This window comes from Oncorhynchus clarkii, chromosome 7, assembly GCF_045791955.1.
Source record: "Oncorhynchus clarkii lewisi isolate Uvic-CL-2024 chromosome 7, UVic_Ocla_1.0, whole genome shotgun sequence".
NCBI lineage: Eukaryota > Metazoa > Chordata > Actinopteri > Salmoniformes > Salmonidae > Oncorhynchus > Oncorhynchus clarkii.
In genome coordinates this window covers 36,897,991-36,922,882 of record NC_092153.1, presented here as the reverse complement: position 1 = coordinate 36,922,882, position 24,892 = coordinate 36,897,991, and the positions used below count along the sequence as shown (strand labels likewise).

Genomic DNA, 24,892 nt, shown 5'->3' with positions numbered 1-24,892 from the left:
ACTTGTTCTCAACTAGATTACCTGGTTAAATAAAGGTGATTTAAATTTTTTTTTTTTTTTTAATTAATAAAAAATTAAACCCTTAATAAAAACAAATAAATAAATAATTCATACAATTCTCAATTACTCCACTAGACATTCTATCTCAGTATGTATGGGTCCAACACAGTAGGGAAGACTGTGAGGAGGATGATAGGGCACATTGGGACCAACAGACTGTTGTCCCAGTTCAGTATGAAAGGGAGAAAAAAGTTGGTATTCGAAGACCTGCCTCTTTTAATAAGAGTAATGACAAGTAGGTGCACATTTATACCAGATACCCTAATATAACCTTTATTATTTATAGCTCAGAAGATAACCAGCATCTATTTACCCAGAATAAATTGGCCTCCTTGTCCAAGATCTACAATAAAATACCATATTGTGCTGCTTTACTACTAATTAAACTGAATTATGATGTGTTTCAATCTCATTCAGAGGCCTGCAGCAGATGCCACAAATAGGCCAAAATCACTGTGTGAGACCGAAATAGGTGCCTGAAGCATGCGCCATTTAAGGAAGGGGACAACAAATACAGATCGAATGTAGGACAGGTGGAGTTCCACATCAGATATTTTGTGTTCATTAACCATTAACAGTACGCAACAGCAGCACAAGTGTTTTACTTACATGAAAATGTTGTTCTTCATTGTAATTTATCTGAATAATTCAGTATGATCGACTCCCTCGTAGCTCGCTAACACAACAGCTGGATGTTTAGCCTAGTCGAGTTAATTAAATACCGTAGTAATCCATGAAGCAAAACATTAGCGAAGTAACAGCAGTAGCTACGATTTACCACATGCAAGTTATGCCTAATTGTACATTAGTAATTATACAACCTATTAAGCTGTCGACAGGTCTACTTCATGGGTACAGCCATGTTTGTTTAATTCACCACTATCCCATAAAGCTAGGTCACGTTCTTATTCTGTAACGTTACTTGTACATTAGTAATTATACAACCTATTAAGCTGTCGATAGGTCTACTTCATGGGTACAGCCATGTTTGTTTAATTCACCACTATCCCATAAAGCTAGGTCACGTTCTTATTCTGTAACGTTACTTGTCAAAATTGACACATCTGTCTCCAGAGAAGAAGAGAGTCGCAGATAAACAGAAAGAGTTCTGTGAGCCCATGTAACGGATGTGAAACGGCTAGCTAGTTAGCGGTGTTGCGCGCTAAATAGCGTTTAAATCGGTGACATCACTTGCTCTGAGACCTTGAAGTAGTGGTTCCCCTTGCTCTGCAAGGGCCGCTGCGTTTGTGGAGCGATGGGTAACGATGCTTCGAGGGTGACTGTTGTTGATGTGTGCAGAGGGTCCCTGGTTCGGGTAAGGGGACGGTCTAAAGTTATACTGTTACACCCAAATGGTGTGAGAGAGCACGAGCTGACTGTGCCTCTCAAATAAATGCAAGTCCAATGATGAGTTTTAACACTCAGTTACTTTGTTTCAGACCACAGCACGAGCCCAAGAGACAGAAGCCCAAGAGAGAGAAGGAGCACAAGCACAGAATCGACCCTAATGCTTTTTGACTGAAGAGGACATTTTGTAACTCCAGTGATTTTATTAAATATGTCCAGTGGTAAAAAAAACAACTAGGGAAATAGAAATGTAATTAGTTGCTTATCCAATTATAGTACATCAAGAGTTTGTAATTAACAGTTTTATATTGTATTTCCTTGTTGGTTAAAAAAAAATCTAAATATAAAGTTGGAATTTCCTGTCTTATATAGTTGGAATTTCCTGTCTTTATAAGTTGAAGCCATCATCGCATATAACACCTATTACCAACATTTGTTAAACGTTGTTGGATGTTCATTAACGTTTAAAAAGGAACTAATGGCCAACGTTGTAAATAACACTAATACCAACGTTTACCAAACTTGACAAATGTTTACAAAATGTAATCTGTCGCCTACACTTTAACCAAAACCGAACGTTTATCTGAATGCATTCAGAATGTTTAGACAACCAATCCAACACCTAAACAAAACGTTTATAAAACGTTACCTGGGTAAAAACATGTGGGAGGATTTGACATCATAGCGCTGCATCATGACTGCAACATAGGGGCCAGAGAAATTCATGTTCATCACTCACCACATCAGGTCATCAGATGCTCCAAAGAAATATGTTTCGCAAAAACCAATCAGATAGTTAGCTAGCTACGTTTTTCCTCATTGGACCTGCATTTCCAATGTATCCAATTTTGGTTTGTGTGGTTCTTGGTTACGCTTTCTGTAACTTCGGTCTGCATGTGTAGGCGCATATGCGTCATGATTGCAAGGTGTCCCAATATCTTTTCCTAACGACCCATTATCTGGTTTTAATTTCCATTCTAAAATGCTCTTCTAACCAATCAGAATTGAGTATTCAACAATGCTGTGATAAAAACAGGACAGGTCAAAATAAAATGGACAATATCTAGAAGGGGATATCTGGCTAGTTATAACTTCTGTCTGTGAGTTTAACCCTGTGGGCTAAATTATCATAATAATCAGTGATTTAAAGTTTCTATCAGTACATTTTTCAGGAGCTGCATCATAGCGAAAAATAAAATACTTCTGCATTTCCCGTTGTGTACACATGGATTCTCATTGCAAATAGGCTCAAGATTACTCCTGATTAAATTGGGTAGCTGAAATTTAGAGATTATAAACCCAAAATGATTAGTCATAGGAATCAGGATTAATGAAGCCAATGCAACTGGCTGTTTTACAAACGGTAGGCCTACCACAGGGATGAGCATTTATAAAATGTAATTGCAATCTGACACTGTAGGCTACACTATTGTAGTTTTGCAGGGGAGGAGGGCGGCAATGTTTCTGTCTCGACTAGGGCGTCAGAACGGCCAGGCCTGGCAACATGGTTGCTTTTTCCAGATCAATCAAGTTCATATTCAATGTTCTCGTTCTGGACCTTTACATCAAATTAAATTAAGTTAAAGTCAAACAAAATAATAGTCCATGCAATATGTGAAAATGTAGGACATTCATTAATGTGCTCCTTATTGGAGCCAAGGTCTTAAGTCAAGTCAAGCAAGATTTGTGAAAATAATGTTCACGTTTTCATAAAAGCATGAAACTTGGTACACTTATACAGTTTGGGGCCATAAACACATCACAAAAAACTCCCTCTGGTGGCCGTGGTGGGCATTTGTCTATTCCGCCATAACCACGCAATGTATTTTCCTTCATATCTAATCAATCATTCTGTTGACTTAAATGCACTTGCAGATCCCAGATATGATAAGCAGCAGTTTGCCGTGTCTTTCTTATTCAAGTTGCTCAATGTACAGCAGAGAGTTAAAGTCAATATTTGTCCTCATTTGTTCTGTTCACACCATATCTGCACAGTCCCACTCAAATAATCACATAATATTTATTTAATAATTATTACATTATTATTATGGCACCTGTCCATCATTTGGTCAGAGAGACCCTTTCTCTTTTTTGTCTAGTCAGGTCTATGTTATTGTATATCATATTTTATATATCATTAATAAGTTGTACCTCTAACTTTTTACATGAAACATCTAATAATATGTTGTTTTATGTACAGTACCAGTCAAAGTTTGGACACACCTACTCATTCAAGGGTTTTTCTTTATTTGTACTATTTTCTATATTATAGAATAATAGTGAAGACTTCAAAACTATGAAATAGCACATATGGAATCATGTAGTAACCAAATAAGCAAAGAGAAACGACAGAAACATTCTTACTGTAAGACATAAAGGTAAGTCAATTCAGAGGAACTACTAGTATTGAAGCCAGGCTGGATAGGGTCAAGAAGATTGTTCTGAGAGATAACGACAAAGTTGATCAGAGACAGCACGCTCACATGTTTTGGAAAGAAAATAAAAAAGAGATACAGGTCTCTGATCCACTTTCTCGTTATCTCTCAGAACAATCTTCTTGACCCTAACCAGTCTGGCTTCAATACAGTACGTGTCACTCAACCGAGACTGCTTTTCCCTGTGTCACGAAGACACTCCACACTGCCAAAGATGACTGTCTCTCTCCTCCGTTCTCATCCTCCTAGATCTTTCAACTGCCTTCGACACCGTGAACCATCAGATACTCCTCTCCTCCCTCTCAGGGCTTGGAGTCTCAGGTTCTGCACACTCTTGGATTGCATCCTACCTGGCAACCCGCTCCTATCAGGTGGTGCGGAGAGGATCTGTGTCTGCATCACATACTCTCACTACTGGTGTCCCCCAGGGCTCGGTTCTAGGCCCTCTTCTTTATATACACCAAGTCACTCGGCTCCGTCATATCCTCACATGGTCTCTCCTATCATTGCTATGTGGATTACACTCAAATACTTTTCTCCTTCCCGCCTTTTAACAACCAAGTGGCGACACGCTTCTCTGCGTGCCTGGCAAATATCTCAGCTTGGATGTCGGCTCAACCTCGACAAGATGGAGCTGCTCTTCCTCCTGGTGAAGGCCTGCCCGCTCCATTACGGTCTCCATTACGGTTGACAACTGCACAGTGCCACCCTACCAGTGTGTAAAGAACCATGGTGTGAGCCTGGACAACACCCTATCGTTCTCTGCAAACATCAAAGCAGTGACTCTACAACATCCGTAGAGTATGGCCCTACCTCACACAGGAAGTGGCGCAGGTCCTAATCCAGACACTTGTCATCTCCCGTCTGGACTACTGAAACTTGCTCTTGACTCGGCTTCCCGGTTGTGCCATCAAACACCTGCAACTTTTCCAGAACGCTGCAGCTTGCCTAGTTGTCGAGTTCCAAGTTCTCCCATGTCACCCCGCTCCTCCACACACTCCACGGGCTTCCAGTTGAAGCTCGCATCCACTACAAGACCATGGTACTTGCCTACGAAGAACTTACAGAAAACGTTTGACCTCTGTCATTGCCAACAAAGGGTATATAACAAAGTATTGAGATAAACTTTTGTTATTGACCAAATACTTATTTTCCACCCTAATTTGCAAAGAAATTCATTTAAAATCCTACAATGTGATTTTCTGGAATTTTTTTCTCATTTTGTCTGTCATAGTTGAAGTGTACCTATGATGACAATTACAGGCCTCTCTCATCTTTTTAAGTGGGAGAACATGCACAATTGGTGGCTGACTAATTACTTTTTTGCCCCACTGTATGTTGGGAGTCATTCAAACTCGTTTTTCAACAACTCCACTAATTTCTTGTTAACAAACTATAGTTTTGGCATCTACTTTGTGCATGACATAAGTCATTTTTCCAACAATTGTTTACAGACAGATTATTTCACTTATAATTCACTGTATCACAATTCCAGTGCGAAATAAGTTTACATACAATAAATTGACTGTGCCTTTAAACAGTTTGGAAAAATCCAGAAAGTGATGTCATGACTTTAGAAGCTTCTGATAGGTTAATTGACATAATTTGAGTCAATTGGAGGTGTACCTGTGGATGTATTTCAAGGCCTACCTTCAAACTCAGTGTCTCTTTGCTTGACATCATGGGGAAATCAAAAGAAAACAGCCAAGACTTCAGAAAACAATTGTAGACCTCCACAAGTCTGGCTCATCCTTGGGAGCAATTTCCACATGCCTGAAGGTACCACGTTCATCTATACAAACAATAGTATGTGAATATAAACACCATGGGACCACGCAGCCATCATACCATTCAGGGAGGAGAGGCATTCTGTCTCCTAGAGATGAACGTACTTTGGTGCGAAAAGTGCAAATCAATCCCAGAACAACAGCAAAGGACCTTGTGAAGATGCTGAAGGAAACAGGTACAAAAGTATCTATATCCACAGTAAAATTATCATAAAGGCTGCTCAGCAAGGAAGAAGCCACTGCTCCAAAACCGCCATAAAGAAGCCAGACTACGGTTTGAAACTGCACATGGCGACAAAGATCGTACTTTTTTGTAGAAATGTCCTCTTGTCTGATGAGATAAAAATAGAACTGTTTGGCCATAATGACCATCGTTATGTTTGGAGGAAAAAGGGGGAGGCTTGCAAGCCGAAGAACACCATCCCAACCGTGAAGCACGGGGGTGGCAGCATCATGTTGTGGGTGTACTTTTCTGCAGGAGGGACCGGTGCACTGAACAAAATAGATGGCATCATGAGGGAAGAAAATTATGGGGATAATCTGAAGCAACATCTCAAGACATCAGTCAGGAAGTTAAAGCTTGGTCGCAAATGGGTCTTCCAAATGGACAAGCATACTTCCAAAGTTGTGTCAAAATGGCTTAAGGACAACAAAGTCAAGGTATTGGAGTGGCCATCACAAAGCCCTGACCTCAATCCTATAGAAAATGTGTGAGCAGAACTGAAAAAGTGTGTGCGAGCAAGGAGGTCTACAAACCTGTTTCAGTTACACCAGCTCTGTCAGGAGGAATGGGCCAAAATTCACCCAATTTATTGTGGGAAGCTTGTGGAAGGTTACCCGAAACGTTTGACCCAAGTTAAACAATTTAAAGGCAATGCTATCAAATACTAATTGAGTGTATGTTATCTTCTGACCCACTGGGATGTGATGAAAAAAATAAAAGCTGAAATAAATAATTCCCTCTACTATTATTTTGACATTTCACATTCTTAAAATAAAGTGGTGATCCTAACTGACCTAAAATCATTTTTTACTAGGATTAAATTTGAGGAATGGTGAAAAACTGAGTTTAAATGTATTTGGCTAAGGTGTAAGTAAACTTCCAACTTCAACTGTATGTTGATATTCCATTAAAAATCAGCCAATTCCAGCTACAATAGTCATTTACACGAACAATGTCTACTCTGTATTTCTGATAAATTTTATGTTATTTTAATGGACAAAAAAGTAGCTTTTCTTTCAAAAACAAGGACATTTCTAAGTGACCCCAAACTTTTGAACGGTAGTGTATGTGAATGCATGTATCATTCCAGCAATATTGAGAAGAACTACTTGGTTGTGCCTGTTGTTCACACACGTATGCCCTCTCATTGGCTAGAAAGGCCCCACCTGATCTCATCTGCCTTTGAGGACATGTATCTACATTGTTTGAGTGGTCACTCGGCTATTTTGTCAGTATAATAGATCATCTTTCTAGAAAACACTGCTATGCTACTGGATCCATAAGCTCAAAGGCACCACCTATCCAAGTGTCAATGAGGCCAGAGTTCACCCCTTTCCTACACACTCAGGTATGGTCTTTTTAGAATAATCTTTTGTTTTTCATCATCCATACTCTTATCTCCAACACGAATTTGGATTATTTAAGAATAAATAAGTAGCGTCTCCTTTTGAGGCACTACATCTTGAATTATGAATAATGCTTGTGATGAAATGTAGATTATATTGTCAGTCTGCAACAAGAGATGGGTTGTTTAATGAGAATGAAACATTTACAACCATTTTCCTACTGTAAAACGTGCTGTGGGATTATACTTTTTCCGTTTCAGCATGTCTGAACTTTAATCATGATGACACCCCTTACAGTAAGTCAGTGTACAGTACGATTGCCTATAACTGAACCGTTACCCTGGACTGAAGAGCCCACTGTGAGGAAACATACCTTACAGCTTATACCATAAACCAACGGCCACACCATTAATGTGGGAAGCAGCCCTTCCGTCTCAAATACCACTTACCTCTCACAAATTGACTTGCAGTTTCTCTTGGACCCAATGCCTATTTTTTTGTCATTTGGGGACCACAGCCTCATTCTGGCAAAATAGGACATACGTGCCAACAGTGTATTACATGAGTCAGTGAGTCAATCAACAAAAAAAACTAAAACACACATGGTGCAACATTATTTGTGTCAGTGTTAATTTAATCATACAAATCTTAATTTATACATACAGGAAATATGCTTCAATTTGACATTTTTTCTTCTCATAAATGTTCTATCATAAGACTATGCAAACTCTCCACTCATCCACTCACCATGCCACACCACTTAAAAAAAAAGAAAATAATTCAAAACTCCCCATCGAACACAAAACACAAGCAAAGCAGACAGCAAGGTACTGCGATAAAAAAAAAGTAGTATAAAAAAAAAAACTAGTTTGGGAAGACTAACAGTATGACCTCGAGAAATACAGAAATATGAAAGGCTTGTGTGAAAACACCATGTCCACAAGAAAACAGACACCGTACATCAGAATAAACCATAAAAGACGATTGTACGGCCATCTACAACAGCTTTAGTCGATGAATAACAATTGTCACAAATGTTCTTTTTTCTTTTTACTCAACCTGTTGGAACATAGGAAGCAGACAAATCAGGATTGCTTGAAGGGTGCGATAGAAAAAGGGTTAAAAACGACAACATTCCAAATGGTAAACAAATTGCAGAACATGATGTTAACTCAGTTTGGTTGACATTTGTAAACAATGATTACCATAACAAGACCTCATACAGCAATTTATGCAGAGTACAATGAATTCCAGGGTTGACCCTGTGTTCTTTTGAATATAAGTAGTACCAAATTTACTTAATTTGACAATCAAAACGGGATTCAATGTTGTGTACAAGTTTGGAAGAAAAATAAAACAAGGAATATATATAAAAACAAAATATGCTCTAGATCCTGATAGTACATCGAATCACCACTTGCAAACATCCGAAGTGGCATCGTGCAAACTGCAGAAACTGCAGAAATAAAACAATGGTGTTGATATTGCTGATGGCTTGAGAAGTCACAAATCCAGAAGTCTATCTTTCTATGATGTTGTCTGTCGTGACGTGTCAGAGACAATTTGGTTTGGTAGTTTAATTAATAGCACCATCTGCTTGCTTTAAAGAACAAGCTTTACCACTGAAATATGCATCTCTGTGTTAGAACAGTACAGCAAAGCCTTACTTACTGGGCTACTCATTCACAGGCCTGTATCCTAAATTCTGAAACATCAGTGGAGGAATTGTTTTAGAATGAGTATTATATTTATGTGTACATAGGTCACCATTTTCTTACCGATGTAGTAACCACCATTTCATGTTTAGTAAAATCCAGAAGGAAACCATACACATATAGTAACAGTCCAACGTTTGGACACACCTACTCATTCAAGGTTCTCTCTTTATTTGACTATTTTCTACATTGTAGAATAATAGTGAAGACATCAAAACGATGAAATAACACATATGGAATCATGTAGCAACCAAGAAAAAGTGTTAAACAAATCAAAATATATTTTATATTTAGGAATCTTCAAAGTAACCAACCTTTGTTTTGATGACAGCTTTGCACACTCTTGGCATTCTCTCAATCATCTTTGCGTAGAATGCTTCTCCAACAGTCTTGAAGGAGTTCCCACATGTGGTAAGGGTAGGCCGCCCCCAGGTGGTAAGGGTAGGCAACATAACATCTGCCACACTGATCCTCAACACTGGGGCCCCTCAAGGATGAGTGCTTAGTCCCCTCTTGTATTTCCTGTTCACCCACGACTGTGTGGCCAGCACGACTCCAAAACCACCATTAAGTTTTCTGACAACACCAACAAAGATGAGACAGCCTATAGGGAGGTGGTCAGGGACCTGGCCAGGACAACAACCTTTCAATGTGAGCAAGACAAAAGGAGCTGATCGTGGACTATAGGAAGGCCGAACAGGCCCCCATTAACATTGACGGGACTGAAGTGGAGCGGGTCGAGAGTTAAGTTCCTCGGTGTCAACATCACCAAACTATCATGGTTCAAACACACCAAGGCAGTTGTGAAGAGGGCACAGCAACACCTTTTCCGCCTCTGGAGACTGAAAAGACTTGGCATGGGTCCACCTCCCCCTCCCTTTGTCTTTACACTGCTGCTACTCGCTGTTTATTTTCTATGCATAGTCACTTTACAAATTACCTCGATTAACCTGTACCCCCACACATTGACTCAGTGCTGGTACTCCCTGCAAATAGCCTCGTTATTGTCTTATTTTGATTGATTCGATTTTTTTTAACTTGAGTTAATGAAATATTTACTAAATTAACACTACTTCTTGAACTACATTGTTGGTTAAGGGCATGTAAGTACGCATTTCACGTGACAAATACAATTTGAAATGCTGAGCTCGTTGGCTGCTTCTCCTTCACTCCACGGACCAACTCATCCCAAAACCATCTTAATTGGGATGAGGTCGGGTGATTGTGGTGGCCAGGTCATCTGATGCAGTACTCCATAAATCTCCTTCTTGGTCAAATAGCCCTTACACAGCCTGGGGGTGTGTTTTGGGTCATTGTCCTGTTGAAAAACAAATGACAGTGGGACTAAGTGTAAACCAGATGGGATGGGGTATCGCTGTAGAATACTGTGGTAGCCAAGCAGGTTAAGTGTGCCTTGAATTCAAAATAAATCACAGACAAGGTCCCCAGCAAAGCACCCCCACAACATCACACCTCCATGCTTCACAGTGGGAACCACACATGCAGAGATCATCCGTTCACCTACTCTGTGTCTCACAAAAGAACCAAAAATCTCAAATTTGGACTCATCAGACCAAGGACTTATTGGTGTCCTTTAGTAGTGGTTTAACTAGGAACAGAACAACTGCCTTGTTCAGGGGCAGAATGATAGATTTGTACCTTGTCAGCTCAGGGATTCGATCTTGCAACCTTTCAGTTACTAGTCCAACGCTCTAACCACTAGGCTACGCTGCCGCCCCGCTGCCGTTTCTTTGGAGCAATTCGACCAAGAAGGTCTGATTCACAGTCTCCTCTGAAAAGTTGATGTTGAGATGTGTCTGTTACTTGAACTCTGAATTATTTATTTGGGCTGCAATTTCTGAGGCGGGTAACCCTAATGAACAGCAGAGGTAACTCTGGGTCTTCCTTTCTGTGGCGGTCGTCATGAGAGCCAGTTTCATCATAGCGCTTGGTTTTTGCGACTGCAGTTAAACTTTCAAAGTTCTTTACATTTTCCGGATTGTCTTAAAGTAATGATGGACTGTCGTTTCTCTTTTCGTATTTGAGTTGTTCTTGCCATAATAAAGACTTGGTATTTTACCAAATAGATTTATCTTCTGTATACCAACCCTACCTTGTCAACACAACTGATTGGCTCATACGCATTGAGGACATGAATTCCACAAATTAACAAGGCACACCTGTTAATTGTATTCCAGGTGACTATCTCATTAAGCTGGTTGAGAGAATGCCAAGAGTGTGCAAAGCTGTTGTCAAGGCAAAGGGTGGCTACATTGAAGAATCTCAAATATATTTTGATTTGTTTAACACTTTTTTGGTTACTACATGATTCCTTCCATGTGTTATTTCATAGTTCTGATGTCTTCACTATTATTCTACAATGTAGAAAATAGGAAAAATAAAGAACATTGGAACTTTTGACTGGTACTGTACATATGCAGACATTGATTTAAAACCTAAAGTTGGAAGTTTACATACACCTTAGCCAAATGAATATAAACTACATTTTTCACAATTCCTGACATTTAATCCTAGTAAAAATTCTCTGTCTTAGGTCAGTTAGAATCACCACTTTAATTTTAAGAATGTGAAATGTCAGAATAATAGTAGAGAGAATGATTTCTTTTTCATCACATTCCCAGTGGGTCAGAAGTTTACACACACTCAATTAGTATTTGGTAGCATTGCCTTTAAATTGTTTAACTTGGGTCAGGTAGCCTTCCACAAGCTTCCCACAATAAGTTGGGTGAATTTTGGCCCATTCCTCCTGACAGAGCTGGTGTAAAACTGAGTCGGGATTGTAGGCCTCCTTGCTCGCACACGCTTTTTCAGTTCTGCCCACAATTTTTTTTATAGGTTTGAGGTCAGGGCTTTGTGATGGCCACTCCAATACCTTGACTTTGTTGTTCTTAAGCCATTTTGCCCAAACTTTGGAAGTATGCTTGGGGTCATTGTCCATTTGGAAGACCCATTTGCGACCAAGCTTTAACTTGATGTCTTGAGATGTTGCTTCAATATATCCCCATAATTTTCCTTCCACATGATGCCATCTATTTTGTTAAGTGCACAAGTCCCTCCTGCAGCAAAGAACCCCCACAACATGATGTTGCCACCCCTGTGCTTCACGGTTGTGATGGTGTTCTTCGGCTTGCAAGCGTTCCCCTTTATCCTCCAAATATAGCGATGGTCATTATGGCCAAACAGTTCTATTTTTGTCTCATCAGACCAGAGGACATTTCTTCAAAAAGTACGATCTTTGTCCCCATGTGCAGTTGCAAACTGTAGTCTGGCTTTTTTTAATGCCGGTATTTGAGCAGTGACTTCCTTGCTGAGCGGTCTTTCATGTTATGTCGATATAGGACTCGATTTACTGTGTATATATACTTTTGTACCCGTTTCCTCCAGCATCTTCACAAGGTCATTTGCTGTTGTTCTGGGATTGATTTGCACATTTCGCACCAAAGTACGTTCATCTCTAGGAGACAGAACGAGTCTCCTTCCTGAGCGGTATGACAGCTGCGTGGTCCTATGGTGTTTATACTTGCGTACTCTTCTTTGTACAGATGAACGTGGTACCTTTCGGCGTTTGGAAATTGCTCCCAAGGATGAACCAGACTTGTGGAGGTCTACAATTTTTTGGCTGATTTATTTTGATTTCCCCATGATGTCAAGTAAAGAGGCACTGAGTTTGAAGGTAGGCCTTGAAATACATCCACAGATACACCTCCAATTGACTCAAATGATGTCAATTAGCAATCAGAAACTTTTAAAGCCATGACATCATTTTCTGGAATTTTCCATGCTGTTTAAACGCACAGTCAACTTTGTGTATGTAAACTTCTGACCCACTGGAATTGTGATACAGTGAATTGTAAGTGAAATAATCTGTCTGTAAACAATTTTTGGAAAAATAACTTGTGTCACGCAAAGTAGATGTCCTAACTAACTTGCCAAAACGTTAGTTACTTAACAAGAAATTTGTGGAGCGGTTGAAAAACGAGTTTGAATGACCCCAACCTAAGTGTAGGTAAACTTCCGACTTCAACTGTACAATTGCTCAACAGGCAAAATAGTTTTAGATGGCTTTTTTCACTCACACGTCATTTGCTCAAGCTCACACGCATCCATCCCTTTGCTAAACTCATCCAGCAGTCCTTACTCACTGAGGTGTGTTGACAGCTAAAAATAAGAAAGAAAACTAAAAACAGCTGTGTAGTAGTATGCAACTTTTTTAAAGGATTTATAGCACTCATTATGTAGCATTTACACATACAGATCTCAGGAGGGTGCTGATGATGTTGGTAGGGGGTTATTCGCTGGGGTAGGTGCGTCCTTGTTCTCTCTGTAGCTTGTGTTTTGGTGGATTGGGGGCAAGGAAGAGGGTTGTCTGGAGTCTGTATGAAATGTGTCACTCCCCTCTCCGGTGCCCCTGCCTCAACATACCCAGGTCAGTGCAGCACCGCCTGGATCTCTTTAACTCTGGCCAAACGGATAGGGGCCATGAATACCCTGGGGAGAGACACAGAACACAGTGCACAATTTTACGCTGAACGGCGCATGCCTCTTGCGGAGTCGGCGTGCTTACGCCCAGGTTTTAATTGAATTTAATAGGAGTTTCTCAAGGTTTGCAAAAGTTACGTTTCCTTTGTCGCAGGCCAGTAAGTAAACAGCACCCTCCTGAACAGGGCAGGCCCTTACATAAAGCACATGTGTATTCCTCAGAAAGATAAGCTCAGCAGTACCTCAGTCCATTATTGAGTCAATAAAAGCTGTGAATGAGCAACAGAGGCATGGGTTTCTGAACAGTCAGGTGTACCCAGCCAGGAGTGGCAGTACATTTACAGTCTGGAATATAAAAAAAAGGCCAGCCATAACAGAACTATGAGGTGATTTAGAGCAGGCACGGAACACACACATATCCAAGCATCTCTGAGGGCTATATGGTGGCAAACTGACAAGGGTTATCATCATATATACAGGTAAATCCATAAAAACAAAAATGACTTGCATCATTAAGGGCAATAACCTTGGCAAAGCAGGTGGTGCACAGCAGCTGTAGTGGTAGATGTTGTTGCTCAGTGAGGATATTTTAACCACAAACTGACATATAGGGCTGGTTTTCCAGACACAGATTATGACTACAAGGAGAACCTCCACTGAGAATGCTTTAGTCCAAGACTTAAAAAAAAAAAAAGGGACAATGCAGCCATGTTTATCTCAATATCAAATCATTTCTCAGTAACAATTAAGTACTATGGATGAATATTTTCCCAAAATCTACCCGCATTTCAATCCCAAGAATAATTCATATCTATACCGAGAGTGTAATGAGTGTGCACTGAGAGTCGGGAAGCAAGTTCAGAGAGTGAGTGTTTTTATGAATAAAAGAAACAATGAACACGAAACAACGCACCGACATGAGTCAATAACACCTGAGGAAAGAACAAAAGGGGAGTGACAGATGTAGGGAAGATAATCAAGGAGGGGATGGAGTCCAGGTGATTGTCATGAGGCGCAGGTGCGCGAGACGATGGTGACAGGGGTGCGGGATAATCAGCAGCCTGATGACCTAGAGGCCGGAGAGGGAGTATACGTTGCAGAGAGTCCAAGGAAATACCACAAAAAATCTTTAAAACAAAGATGTGGTTACAATGTCAGAGTTCTCCCAAAATATACATAAAGATTTCACCGAAAGTGAAACTGATATTTAGTAATGATACAGTAACTTTGATCGCCAGTGACATTGTTGTGAATTGCAAAAGAGTGAGTTCATAAATTATGAGCATTATTAATTAATTCAGGCATAGAGCGCACCCCGAATAGGCTATAGCGTTGTCGAATCATACAAACTTTGTAACGGCAGTCAAACAAAAGTCAAAATGATCAAAGTTGACAGAATATCTCCTATTTGGCAAAATCGATATTATTATTATTATTATTATTATTATTATTATTATTATTATAACAATAATGATACAGATCAGCTCATGAAATAATAATAATCCAGCAATAAGAGACAGTGCAGAGAAGCAGGTTAAACGTTGCAGCTGTATTTTGACATGCATAGGCGAGACATGCTTTGATAATGCAACCTATGGATTACAGAATAAAGTTAGGAATTTTAATGTGAGACAGGAGTCAGGATTTTGGGTTTCAGTGGGATTGGCACAATAGGAAAATAGCCTAGGCTCGATATAAAAAAAGGCTACAACGCAAGTCAATATAGAAATATGCACTGGATTTAGGCTACATTATTACACACTAAATGTTTCTGATCAGTGATAGCTCATTTATTTTTTTGCTCATCTACCACATGTCCTGCCAGAGATCAAATAACCAAATAGAGATTCAGTGACACAAAATCACATTGATTGATTATCAGACAAGTCACAGGCTTTTGGTTGAGAGTAGGACAGGCACGGATGAGTGAAGAGCAAGCAGACTTGTTCAAAAATGTTATCAGCTAATATACAGTGGCAAGAAAAAGTATGTGAATTACCTGGATTTCTGCCTAAATTGGTCATCAAATTGGATCTGATCTTCCTCTAAGTCACAACAATAGACAAACATAGTGTGCATAAACTAATAACACACAAATTATAGAATGTTTCATTGTCTATATTGAATACATCATTTAACAAATTCTCAGTGTAGGTTGGAAAAAGTATGTGAACCCCTAGGCTAATGACTTCTCAAAAAACTAATTGGAGTCAGGAGTCAGCTAACCTGTATTCCAATCAATGGGACGAGATTGGAGATGTTGTTTAGAGCTGCCTTGACCTATAAATACAAAACAAAATAAATAAATAATAAAAATGTTTACAAAAAAAAAATTGGGTTCGCTATTCACAAGAAGCATTGCCTGATGTGAACCATGCGTCAAACAAAAGAGATCTCAGAAGACCTAAGAATTGTTGACTTGCATAAAGCTGGAAAGGATTACAAAAGTCTCTCTAAAAGCCTTGATGTTCATCATTCCACGAATTGTCTAGAAATGGAGGAAGTTCAGCACTGTTGCTAATCTTCCTATGAGTGACCATCCTGCAAAGATGACTGCAAGAGCACAGCACAGAATGCTCAATGAGGTTAAGAAGAATCCTAGAGTGTCAGTTAAAGACATCTCTGGAACATGCTAACATCTCTGTTGATGAGTCTACGATATGAAAAACACTAAACAAGAATGGTGTTCATGGGAGGACACCATGGGAGAAGCTACTGCTGTCCAAAAAAAAACATTGCTGCATGTCTGAAGTTTGCACCTGGATGTACCACAGCGCTTCTGGCAAAATATTCTGTGGACAGATGACACTACAGTTGAGTTGTTTGGAAGGCACACACACACACAACACTGTGTGGAGAAAAAAAAAGGCACAGCACACCAACATCAAAACCTCATCCCAACTGTAATGTATGGTGGAGGGAACATCATGGTTTGGAGCTGTTTTGTTGCCTCAGGGCCTGGACAGCTTGCTATCATCAGCGGAAAAATGAATTCAAGTTGATCAAGACATTTTGCAGGAGAATTTTAGGCTGTCTGCCTGCCAATTGAAGCTCAACAGAAGTTGGGTGACGCAACAGGACAACGACCCAAAACACAGAAGTAAAATCAACAACAGAATTGCTTTAACAGAATAAAATATGCCTTCTGGAATGGCCCAGTCCTGACCTCAACCTGATTGAGATGCTGTGGCATGACCTCAAGAGAGTAGTTCACACCAGACATCCCAAGAATATTGCTGAACTGAAACAGTTTTGTAGAGGGGAATGGTACAAAATTCCTCCTGACCGTTGTGCAGGTCTGATCTGCAACTACAGAAAATATTTGGTTGCGGTTATTGCTGCCAAAGGAGGGTCAACCAGTTACCAAATCCAAGGGTTCACATACATTATCCACCCTGCACTGTGAATATTTACACAGTGTTTTCAATAAAGACAAATGTATAATTTTTGCGTGTTATTAGTTTAAGCAGACTGTTTGTCTATTATTGTGACCTAGATGAAGATCAGATAACGTGTTATGACCAATTTATGCCGAAATCCAGGCATTTCCAAAGGGTTCACATACTTCTTCTTGCCAATGTATGAGCAAACTAGAATAAAATATGATCATTAGTACTTAGCTAATATTTCCCCAGCCTAATTGTTACCAAATATCCAAACAGAGATTCAGTGAAAAATCTATAAATCCCCCATGCTTGTCAAAGCAGCACTGTCCCAATCAAAACAGTGCTAAAATTATAATCTAGGTGACCACACACACACACAACGATTGCTTTAAATTAGTATAACGGTTGGATACAACTTTAGGAGTTTCAGTATAAGCAAGAATTTGATAGATGCCTTCAATTGCATTAGCCTACTTTATTCCAATATTTTCATCATTCAGTTGCTCATATCTAAAAGGTGAGTTTTCCATTCTCTGCGCTTTTTGTTTTTGTTCTCAACACCAGTTTTAAATCAATATAGCCTACTGTTTACTAGAAGTCTGGCTTTTCATTTTTTCCCCCCAGGTTCAGACTCATTTAATTTCTGTGATGGTGGAACAGGCCTGGGCTCGGGCTTCTGCTCACCGGGCCTGGATCAGAATCAAATTTTCAGGTCTAATTAGAACTCTAAATTGCATTTGGGTCTTGTGTGCAGTCCGGCAGTTTCAATTATGCACGTGCTTTGAATTTATGGCGACTTTGTGTGAACTAAATCCACGAGGCTAAAGGCTTCCATGTGACAACCTGTTTAGATAATGTGCCATTACATTTTTAGCCAATCTGCTGCGGCGCATGTTGAGTATTTTGTGGAATTGCATTAGTGCCACATTGGGGGGGAAATGTTGTAATTTCCCAGGTCTGGTCATAAAAACAAAATAAAAAAATCAGAAAATGTGAAGAGTGGTTATGGGATCCAGGTTACTGGTGTTAATACCTTTTAAGTACACACACTCATAAGTTTGGGTCACTTAGAAATGTCCTTGTTTTTGAAAGAAAATCACTTTTTTTGTCCATTAAAATAACATCAAATTGATCAGAAATACAGTATAGACATTGTTAAAGTTGTAAAAGACTATTGTAGCTGGAAATATATAATGGAATATCTACATGGGCCTCTGTACACCTATTATCAGCAACCACCACTCCTGTGTTCCAATGGCATGTTGTGTTAGCTAATCCAATGTTATCATTTCAAAAGGCTAATTGAGCATTAGAAAACCCTTTTACAATTATATTAGCACAGCTGAAAACTGTTGTTCTGATTAAAGAAGCAATAAAACTTGCCTTCTTTAGACTAGTTGAGTATCTGGAGCATCAGCATGTGGGTTCGATTACAGGCTCAAAATGGCCAGAAACAAAAAACTTTCTTCTGAAACTCATCAGTCTATTTTTGTTCTGAGAAATGAAGGCTATTCCATGCGAGCAATTGCTAAGAAACTGAAGATCTCGTACAACGCTGTGTACTGCTCCATTTCCAGCTAGAATAGTCATTTACAACATTAACAATGTCTACACTGTATTTCTGATCAATTAGATGTTATTTCAATGGACCAAAAAAAAAAAAGTGTGTGTTATTCTTTCAAGAACAAGGACATTTCTAAGTGACGCAAAACTTTTGAACGGTAGTGTATATACACACAAAAGTATGTTGAAACCGCTTCAAATTAGTGGATTCGGATATTTCAGCCACAAATCAGGACATAATAAAAAATAAATTGAGCACACAGCCATGCAATCTCCAAAGACAAACATTGGCAGTAGAATGGCCTTACTGAAGAGATTAGCGACTTTCAACGTGGCACTGTCATAAGTTGCCACCTTTCCAACAAGTCAGTATGTCATGTCTGCTCTGCTAGAGCTGTCCCGGTCAAATGTAAGTGATGTTATTGTGAAGTGGAAACGTCTAGGAGCAACAACAGCTCAGCCACGAAGTGGTAGGCCACACAAGCTCACAGAACGGGACCGCCGAGTGCTGAACTGTGTAGCGTGTAAAAATAGCATGTCCTGAGTTACAACACTCACTACCGAGTTCCAAACTGCCTCTGGAAGCAACACCAGCACAATAACTGTTGTCAGGAGCTTCATGAAATGGGTTTCCATGGCCGAGCAGCCACACACAAGCCTAAGATCACCATGCGCAATGCCAAGCTTTGGCTGGAGTGGTGTAAAGCTCTACCCCATTGGACTCTAGAGCAATAGAAATGCGTTCTCTAGAGTGATGAATCATGCTTCACCATCTGGGAGGCGACGGACGAATCTGAGTTTGGCAGATTTGGCCCTTTCCTGTTTCAGCATGACAATGCCACCGTACACAAAGCGAGGTCCATACAGAAATAGTTTGTTGAGATCGGTGTGGAAGAATTTGACTGGCCGGAAACAGAGCCCTGCCCTCAACCCCATCGAACACCTTTGGGATGAATTGGAACACCGACTGCGAGCCAGGCCTAATCGCCAACATCAGTGCCCGATCTCACTAATACCCTTGTGCTGAATAGAAGCAAATTCCTCAGCAATGTTCCAACATCCAGTGGAAAGCCTTTCCAGAAGAGTGGAGGCTGTTATAGCAGCAAAGGGGGACCAACTCCATATTAATGCCCATGATTTGTTTTAAATGAGATGTTCGCCAAGCAGGTGTCCACATACTTTTGGTAATGTAATTGTTTTTAATAGCAGATAAGCATAAATATGGAGCCCCCATGCACTTAGCACAAATACCTTGTTTGCGGTATTGTACATTCTTCTCAGTTACTCTTTTGATGTATACTGTGCTAATGACGTTAAATTATCTACATTTTTGCTCCAAGACGCTGGCAATTTGAAAAAAACTGAATTCAATTGTGCCGATTTATTCGTGCACTGAATCGTGTCGTGCGCTGCAGTTTCAAAACTCTGTGGATACTGCTAAAAAAAAATTGTCAAAAAAGAAACACAAAATGGCTTCTTAGCAAAGGGCAATTTCTCAAGCAAGAATTTTGCTAGGACTGTCTGGGAGTGGTCTGAGAGGGAAACTGAAAATGAGTTGCGCTCTAGCCAACAGCTCGCAGATACAGTGCCCGTATAGACTACATATTGAGATTATTATGGACAAAAAGAGTGAAATTATTTGTATTTGTCAAACGGCAACCAAGCATCGATCTCCATGTCACCAGGTTAAGACCCTCGATAATGATTGGAAAGGAGCATCAAGCTCATCTCCGTGCACTTTCACCACCCTGTGAAGCTCATCATAACTTACTTAATCTGTAGCTTAATAACTTCAGTTTCATACACATGCTACGTTAGGTTATGTTAAATACTGTACCCCTGAAAACCAGAAACATCCACTTTCTGACAACGGCTAGTAGCCTAATAAACTGCATGCTTTCCCGAACAATCGGTCTGTGCTACAATTCAGAGCAGAGATCTATTGTGTTTTCCACACTACCAAACACACATTCTGTAACTGTACAGTAGTGGCAAAGCCTGGAAAATTGGAGAACTTCACTAACACTGTACTTTCGTGACAACAAAAAACACTATATTGAATCGGAAGTTTCAAAGTCAGCCATGAAGAGAGATGTTCGTATCCACATCCAAACGTGGCACTGGAAAAAATAATTACATAAAAACCTCAAGAAATATTGTAATAACTACTCACACAAGAGGCCCGATGTTTAAGCAGATAACAATGAGGAGTGGACGTCACCTTGTTTTGAGTCAAGCCAAACTTGGTTCATTAATTCATACATACCTGACTGTAAGTCACTACTGATAGATTGCTTTGGAGCCCATTCGATGCTCTATTTACAGCATTGTGAGACAGTCCGTTTTGATCTTGCTGGATGGCGTCCTGCGTGCCCTCCCAGGCTCCTCCAGGGTCTTTCAAGTTGTTGTGGTCTCCGGAGTTGTGTTTGCTCTTCTGTGGCGAGGCGAAGGGGTTGAAGTCTCCCTCCACGTTGCGGTGCGGCTGCGTGTTGAACTCTGTCTCGAAGGAGGACAGCTGCTGTGTCACGCCCAAAAGGCCCCCCACCTCTACACTGAGGATCACCCAGATCACGTCTGTGTGGACAGAGAGAGAGAGTGACACCCACCAGGAGTTAGGGGTGACGTGTTCTGTCCAGGAGACAGAGTGCTGTGAGTTAAATACCCCAATGCTCAGTAAATCGAGGATAAAAAGTCAAGTTGACCAATTTCAAGACATTGATTGACCACTTAAAAATCTTGAAAAAGGACTACACAGCTAAACAGTTGCACACAAACGTATAAAATTATTAAAATAAAAACTAAAAACTGCAGAGGTTAACGTGTCTGGATAATTTCTAGAATGAATTACACCCTTATGGGAAAAAAAACGTGTCCACAAAACAGTGCATCCGCGCTGTTTGGGACCTACCTCCGTAAAACAGTCCTGTGGCTGTGCACATCCTCCATTGGCCCTGGTACATGCCAGGTGACACAGGGCTGTGCATCTGCACACTGACGTCTGAGATCTCCTGGGGGTCTAGACAGCGCACCATCACCATGTTGATGTGGCCAAACTGGTCCCCTCCAATGTACTTCAGACATACCCCGGGTGGCCAGGACTCTGCACCTGTGAAACACACAGACAGACAAAGATATTTGATACACATTTTTAAGACACAAAGCTCCCTTGCCAAACATGCAGTCAGTTACTCATACCTTACCTGCACCACACACAGACACACGTTTACAGGTCAGTTGTTTCCGGGTCTTACATTGCAGTGAAGGTTTTTCTTCTTTTGTGACTGAATCATACGTATGGTGATATGAACTGGATGAATAAAAGGTAACCCCCACCTGTATTCTGTATCCTCCAGGTCTTTGTGAACGGTGTGTCGGGGGGAACAGACTCTCCCTCACCAATCGTCACATCCTCCAAAAAAGACATGGATGGTGTGTTGATGCTGGGACTCTCAACGTCATAATATGCACCGATGGCTGCCTGTAGATTCCTGTTTTAATGGCAAAAGACATTGAGGAGAGTGGGTGAGTCAATGCCATGTTTAAACTAGCAAGTATTCAACATGATCTAGTTCCTGAAACTACTTCAATAACCATTTAAAAATATATATATTTAATAAGTATCTTGCTGATAATGATTTTCCCTGGCAAAAATATGAGTCAAGGTCATTTCAGTGTTGTTTTATTTTGTTCAGTGATAAAGTCATGATCACTAGCCTACCTTAGCTCACTACCAATCAAATGATGTCATCATATCACAAACACTCACTAGCTAGGTGTTCAAAAATGTACTCCTAGAGCTTGCACATGGTTGTTTAGCTGGACCACCAGTTAAATGCGATGGAAACCCATTTTCAGCTCTCCTGATGTTTTTTTAATTTTATATATTTTTTTAAAAAATAGGGAGTGTGCCTACTACAGTATTGGCAAGTGTTAGCTACATGGCATGTATAGCCTGCATGATGAATTTATTATGGACCAAAGAGCAAGATAATTTTTATTTGTCAAACAGCTGCCAAGCATCGATGATCATGTCACCAGAATTAGACCCTCGATATTTGTTGGAAAGGAGCATCAACCTCATCACTTGCACCACCTTGTGAAGTTCATCTTAATTTGTTCAATCTGTAGCCTAATAAACTGCATGCTTTCCTGACGAGTGGTCCATGACTCCCAAGTTCACTTCAATATGATGGTTATTATATCAATATTTGCACATAAAAGCATTTCCACCAGCATTTCTCGCATAATTCACTAACAACAAAAATGTATATCATGTTTTGTTTTGTTGACAATCGGAAAGTTCATCAAAAAAATGTTTTTAAAAAAATGCTGTTGTTTCCATCAGACATGTCATGACATTTTTTATCCAACATGTACTTTACTGGCATAAAATTGTTCTATGGAAACCTGGTTACCGCTGCCTTGTTATTTTTCATACGATATGACTTTACTCACATAAAAGCTGGATGGAAGTGTGGTTATTGAGGTGATTCGATGAATCTGGTCCAGGGAAAATGTTCACTACATTAGTTTTGGAGCCAGGTGCCCCCGTTCAAATCAACTGGGAGCTGGTATATCTCCGACTTCCGAGATATGTGTGTTCAAGACAACTGGGTACTTGGGGGGGGGGGGGGGGGGGGGGGCAGCTGGGAAAAATAGTTTTGAACGTCATCCAACTCAGAATTCCAAGTCAGAACCTCTGGCATCTCTCTAGAAGTCCGACTTGAAGATCAATGACCCCATGATTTTACCTAATTATTTTCCAAATTCCCAAGGTGCTTTCAAGACAACTGGGAACTCTGAAAAATACGAGGTCAAGTCATAACTTCAGTGCTCTTCAGGTCAGAAAGTCAGAGCTCTAGAAAGAGGCCCAAGTTCCTGAGTTGGAATTCCGAGTAGGATGACAGTTAACATCGATGTTTTCCCAGTTGGAGCTCGTTTTTTCACGTTCCCAGTTGTCTTAAACGCACTGACTTCAGAAGTCAGAGATTTCAGAGTTCCCAGTTGTTTTGAACACAGCATAATGAGTAGTATTCTGTGTTTACACATGCAAACGTGATTGCTTTTGACAATAACGTTGTATCTGCCTTCCCAATGAAAACTTGTTTTAAAATACATTCTAACACACACACAATGGACAAGATATGTTGTATGCACCATGCTGCCTTGTTGACAACATGACCGAGCAGCACAGATTACTGTTTATTTGAGAAAGGCGCTCCTCCCTCACCGCTTTTGCCCGTTCACGGTCGCGGTCCATAGACCGGTGCCCCGCAGCATAATCGAATCAGCACAATTTATCTGGCGTTAGCTACAGTTTCACATAACTAACGTAACTATTGCCGCGTTCACATACTAATCGAAACTAGGAAACTCGGAAAAGTCTGACTCGTTAACTGGTTCGTTATACATGTGCAGCGTTCACCAAATAAGCAAATCGGAAATGTTCGAGTTTCGACTAGCACACGAACACGGCATAATTCCCAGCAATGACATAGCCAAATGCAAAGTATCGGCACAAGTAGATATAGCTATAACTACATGAAAGAGAACGAGAGAGACACACACAACCACAATAAATAACAGCTAGCTCGCTTTGGCACTAGTCCAAATGTAGCTAGCTACTAGCCAAGTTAGGCCCCACATCCACGAACTCACCAGTTGGTCATGTCAAGGAAGAAGGCGCATCCTGCCGGGTTGAGTTGGAACCCCAGCAGTCTTTGGAACTCTGAGATGAGGACATCCTTGTCAGTGGTGCCCATACAGTTGAATTTCTGCATGAGCTCCGGGTCCAGGTCTATGTCCATGCCCTCCATCGGCAGGTCTACCGTGGCAGCGACGGCGGGGTCTCCTAATTTAAACCGAGGCCTTGTCCAGTCATAACAACCACTCCAACAACAATACATTTAATACGCATGGTGGAGGGCAACGTTTGACGTCGGTGCAATTGAACGTCACCTTGCGTCGCGGTGTGTGAGCCAAGGTGTGGACACAGAGTTTCTAAACCCAGAGACGCAAAAGCGCAAGCGTTCGAAGCAGACCAGGCCGGGGTTTGGGGTTGGAGAAGTAAATGAAAGAAGTTAAAAAATATTACTTATTTGTTCATTTTCTAAAGGCAATACCTAGATTCGAGACAATGTCTTCAATGGATTAACGTGTTATTACTCGAAATTCGTCACAAAAAAAACACTATATCGAAGCAGTGCCTTTTGCGTTGACGGCCTGCACATGCGCAGTTCATCGCGAGGCGACCGTTAGACCAATGACGTTTTCTGCGCATGCGTTTAGCTAGCCAACGTTGCCATGACATCGCCTTTAAGCGTGATCGGGGATTTCTATTGGAGAAGCTGTTTATGCACAGATAGAACAACGAGACATATATTTCACCAGATGTATAAAATGTGAAGAATCCGCTTGGCGTTTCCACTCACTACCAAATATGACCGGCAGTGGGAGACGAAGGAAGGAGATGGATTTTGGCTGAAATTCAGCAAATTTTCTGGGTCGTTCTAAGGAAAAACACAATTAAA

General features: G+C 40.5%; 1 protein-coding gene across 2 annotated transcripts; it reads right to left on the bottom strand.

Annotated features, from left to right (window-relative positions):
- Positions 1-7,814: 7,814 nt before the first annotated feature.
- On the bottom strand, positions 7,815-24,586 carry LOC139413245 (protein ILRUN). Of its 2 annotated transcripts, none has more exons than XM_071160390.1 (5): positions 24,021-24,586; positions 21,696-21,850; positions 21,271-21,468; positions 20,629-20,936; positions 7,815-13,422 (listed from the first exon to the last, which is right to left on the bottom strand). In XM_071160390.1, the coding sequence occupies exons 1-5, from the start codon at positions 24,266-24,268 to the stop codon at positions 13,387-13,389; spliced, it is 945 nt and encodes a 314-aa protein (XP_071016491.1). In that variant the 5' UTR covers positions 24,269-24,586; the 3' UTR covers positions 7,815-13,386. The 2 variants fall into 2 exon arrangements, with proteins under 2 accessions (XP_071016491.1, XP_071016490.1); XM_071160389.1 differs by having other exon boundaries at positions 9,941-14,482; positions 24,021-24,333.
- Between the last annotated feature and the right edge of the window lie 306 nt (positions 24,587-24,892).